Below are 4,033 nucleotides of genomic sequence, written 5' to 3'. Positions count from 1 at the left end.
TACAGATCCATCTTGTCCCGATCTCACTTGATAGAACTGCCCCGCCATCCCAGGGACAAGTCTGGTGAATCTTCACTGCATTCCCTCTACGGTAATAATGTCCTTCCTGAGAGAAGGACAAATTGCACACAGGACTCCAGGTACAGTCTGTCTAAGCTCCTATACAATGAAGCAGGGTTTCACGATTCCTGTGCTGTACTGAAATACTCTTTTGATAAAGATTCACGTTCAGTTAGAACACACGCACCAGCCGGTTTCGCAACAATTTCTACCCTACTGTTGTTAGAATACTGACTGGACTCACAAACTCTTAACGTTCACCTGTACCTGTGTTTTTGTTTTTGCCGCTGTTTACCTATTATTTACTTATCTATGCTACTTAACTCTCTGATCTGTCTGTATTACTCGCAAGACAAAGCTCTTCACTGTGCCTCTGTACACGTGACAATAAATTCAATTCAATTCAATTCCATTCAGTAGCTTGCTGACCCTACATTTTAGCTTTTTGTACTCCCTGCGTAGGGAACAAAAACTATTCCTGATGAAGGGCTTTTGTCCAAAACGTTGATTTTCCTGCTCCTCGGATGCTGCCTGACCTGCTGTGCTTTTCCAGCACCACTCTAATCTTGACTCTAATCTCCCGCATCTGCAGTGCCCACTTTGGCCTAACAAAACCTATAGGTATGCCCACCTTGAGGGTATTGATAGGGGCTGAGTGGTTTTGAAGAAGTGGCCATCCATAGATTGGGAATGTTTGGACACCTGAAGCACACAGAGAAATCTTGTGCCAAAATAATTTGGAACATTTCCTGATTCTGTCCTCACGGCAAATAAGCTTGCAATCCCTCTTGTCTTTAAATTCCAAGAAAGCACAATCTGAAAGGGTTAATCCTCTGATTTTTCTTTAATGTTTAGAAGTGACAGAAGTGTAAGGGGGTTTGGGGATGAGTTGGAACAGTATCTGAATCAAAGAGGGAACATGGAGATGACTGACTGACAATAATTCGCTCCAAGTGTTGAACCGCTGCCAAGGTAAACATTTGAGAGTTTGTCAAAGGTTGGCAAATAACTCTGTGGTTAATAGAAAGGGGTGAGTCAATACAAAACTTCAGCCACTCGAGAGTATAAATAGCCTGATTTGAAGACAGCACAGAGTAGCAACAGCTCAAGTCAGAGAGAGAGAGAGAGAGAGCCCTGAGCTGAACTGCTCAAAGAACAGCTATATGCAGCGCATCATGAAGGGAACAGTCACCTCTACTGCTACCCTCCTCCTCATCATTGCCGCCTCTCTCTGGGGCATTTCTCAAGGTCAGTAAGCCTCTCGCAGGTGAGGTGTAACTGAGATATTTCAACAGAAAAACTGGGGAGACAGAGAAACTGTAGTCAGAGGCAGATTGCTGGGAACATACACTGTAGATAAATGTGGAGAAGGTGAGAGGTGGGAGGTTGGGTGGAGAAGAGGAGATATTTGTTTTTTTTCTTTTTCATGTTTCTACAAGGTCTGTGGGAGCAGATTCAGTAGTAACCGTTAGAAAGTAGTAACCGTTAAATAATGGGAGGAATGACGTTTCCAGGGGTGCAGGGAAACGGGAGCAGGGACAGTGGGACTGACTGGCTAGCTCTTTCATAGGGCCAGGAGTACATATATGATGGACCAAAGGGTCTTGTGTTCTGCACTACCGCATGCTGTCACCTCAATTCTCTACTTACTTAGAGATGTTCTTAATGACTTTCCCAAGTATTCAAAGTTCTCTGATGACAATGTAATGCCTCAGCCTGGCTAATTCCAGAAAATAAAGGTAAGGGAGAAGGCCGTGAATGCAAGTGGGATTCCGGAGGAGAATTCCCCCCTTTCTTTTCTGCCTCTGTTTTCAACTCCTACAGCCTGGTGTGGGTGTCCCAGTAACTCTGTCACCCACCTTGCTGTGGGGTTACTGTCACTGGATGATGATTATTAAATGCATCTAAACTCTCTTTGTTCTTCCTTCCAGCCAATGAGGACAGCATGGCTACGCAGGATTGCTGCCTCACCACCAGCCCAAGCAAGATTCCCTTGAAGATCTTGCACAGCTACCGAATACAACTGCCCAGCGACGGCTGCAAAATACACGCTGTCGTGTAAGTATCGACTCAGGCATGTCCCTCACACCTTCTTCCACCCTCGGGTGCAAGTCGACTCAGAAGGAGGCCGCTCGGCCCATTAGGGTCTGCTCAATGGAGCAATCCCCATCAACCCTGAACACCGTCTCGATCCTGTAATCCTGCCGGTTTAGCTCCCTATCCGGTTTCAATTTCAAACCTTCTCCACTTCCAGCCTCTCTCTCTCCACATGCAGCAAGATCTAGCCTACTCCCACTCACTGTGTTAAAGAAAATCCTTCCTCCTCACATTCCCTCTGCAATACTTATCCAAAATCCTAAATCTGTGCCCCCCTCATTCAAGAACCATCAGCCAAGAGTTTAGATTTGTCTTTTATCTGAAACTCTGGTATACCTCATCCCCGGAACCACTCTGGGAAATCTCCCACCACATCCTCTTGAGGAGTCCCAGACCCTTCCCAAAATGTTCTGAACTGGAGGAATTTCTCTGGTTGAGACCTAACCTAGGAATAGCATCCCTGGCCCTGTGCTCTATGAGGAGAAAGTGAGGACTGCAGATGCTGGAGATCAGAGCTGAAAATGTGTTGCTGGAAAAGCGCAGCAGGTCAGGCAGCATCCAAGGAACAGGAGAATCGACGTTTCGGGAATGTTCTTGAATAAGGGCTTATGCCCGAAACATCGATTCTCCTGTTCCTTGGATGCTGCCTGACCTGCTGCGCTTTTCCAGCAACACATTTTCAGCCCTGTGCTCTATGACTCAATTTATGAAGCCCAAGATTCCATCAGTTTTGCTAAATATCTTGCCATCTGCAAAGACTGATGCCCATGTCACATCGGGACCCCCGTCACTGTTTATCACTGCATCATTAAGTCTGCAATGCCTCTCTCTATCTCATCTGCCACAGTGCATCCCCAAACACTTCTGTGCATTCGTTTCATCTTCTGTTTGCCTGTCCATGCTGCTAGACTATCTGTCTTTTCCCATTTTCCGCTCACGGTCCCAACTGGGAATGGCTCCCACCTAAAGGGCAGGAGGTCACGCCTGAGCCCAGACCTGGGAAAAGTGGAGATGGCCACAATATTGCCATTCCTGAGATTACCAGACACACGCATGTACAGGCAAGTACACATGTGCATGTGCACATGTAACACCTCATGCACACTCGCATGCTTGAGAGTGTTAATTTTACCCTGTCTCGGGCGATTTGATACTAAACTACCCCAACCAATGTCAGCTTCTGATCTGTCACATACTGTCTGAACATTTGGTGTTTTGGACTTTAACATGAAAGAATATTTGTTGAAGATGTCACCCCAGGAGATGCAGGAGTAGGGAGACTACTGAAGAAAGGACACTGGAAATTTCTTAGTCTTTCATCAGCTGAGGTTTCAAACACATGTTTAACCCTGACCCTTCACCTTCCCAACAGGTTCCGGACAAAGAAGAATAGACAGCTGTGCAGCCCGCCACAGGAAAAGTGGGTGAAGAAACTGACGAAGAAACTCGACATGAAAAAAACAAAACCAAGTCAGAAAAGGAGGTCGATGAGGCACCGGTTGGGAAGGTGAGAGTTTTGTTTCATTGCTTTACATCTCTTCCAGTTGCTGCTTCCCAAACACACTCTCTCCAGATCCCTCCATCTTCAGCTCACTCTCTCCCAAACGTCCTCCCTTTCAATCTTCCCCACACACCATCACAGTCCCCTTCTAAAACACTCCCCACAGACTCCAGTCCCTCCACATGCCCCATCCACCCAAACTACTGCCTCACATTGTAATCTTCAGCTAACACACAGCAGCTTGAACATTGGGCAATCATTGGGCAGAAACTCCCTTAGTGAATGAAAAACAAGCAAGACACAAGTATATTTCATTCTCCCCAATAAAAACTACTCCCACCCCTGGCCCCATGTACATTCTACCCCATCACTGAC

General features: G+C 46.4%; 1 protein-coding gene across 1 annotated transcript; it reads left to right on the top strand.

Annotated features, from left to right (window-relative positions):
* The first annotated feature begins 1,157 nt into the window (after positions 1–1,157).
* On the top strand, positions 1,158–3,684 carry LOC122565202 (C-C motif chemokine 19-like). Its single transcript, XM_043720931.1, has 3 exons — positions 1,158–1,308; positions 1,992–2,118; positions 3,530–3,684. Exons 1-3 carry the CDS (start codon positions 1,224–1,226, stop codon positions 3,666–3,668), a joined length of 351 nt encoding a protein of 116 aa, XP_043576866.1. The 5' UTR covers positions 1,158–1,223; the 3' UTR covers positions 3,669–3,684.
* The last annotated feature ends 349 nt before the right edge of the window (positions 3,685–4,033 follow it).

Source organism: Chiloscyllium plagiosum, chromosome 2, assembly GCF_004010195.1.
Source record: "Chiloscyllium plagiosum isolate BGI_BamShark_2017 chromosome 2, ASM401019v2, whole genome shotgun sequence".
NCBI lineage: Eukaryota > Metazoa > Chordata > Chondrichthyes > Orectolobiformes > Hemiscylliidae > Chiloscyllium > Chiloscyllium plagiosum.
Note: the sequence above shows the minus strand (reverse complement) of the source record. Positions and strands in the feature narration are given on the sequence as shown.

Bases quoted from the DNA above. Each gene is read 5' to 3' on its own strand.
- LOC122565202 (XM_043720931.1), top strand. From the start codon at position 1,224: ATGCAGCGCATCATGAAGGGAACAGTCACCTCTACTGCTACCCTCCTC. The intron at 1,309-1,991 runs GTCAGTAAGCCT...TCTTCCTTCCAG, and splicing joins TCTCTGGGGCATTTCTCAAG to CCAATGAGGACAGCATGGCT. The intron at 2,119-3,529 runs GTAAGTATCGAC...CCTTCCCAACAG, and splicing joins TGCAAAATACACGCTGTCGT to GTTCCGGACAAAGAAGAATA.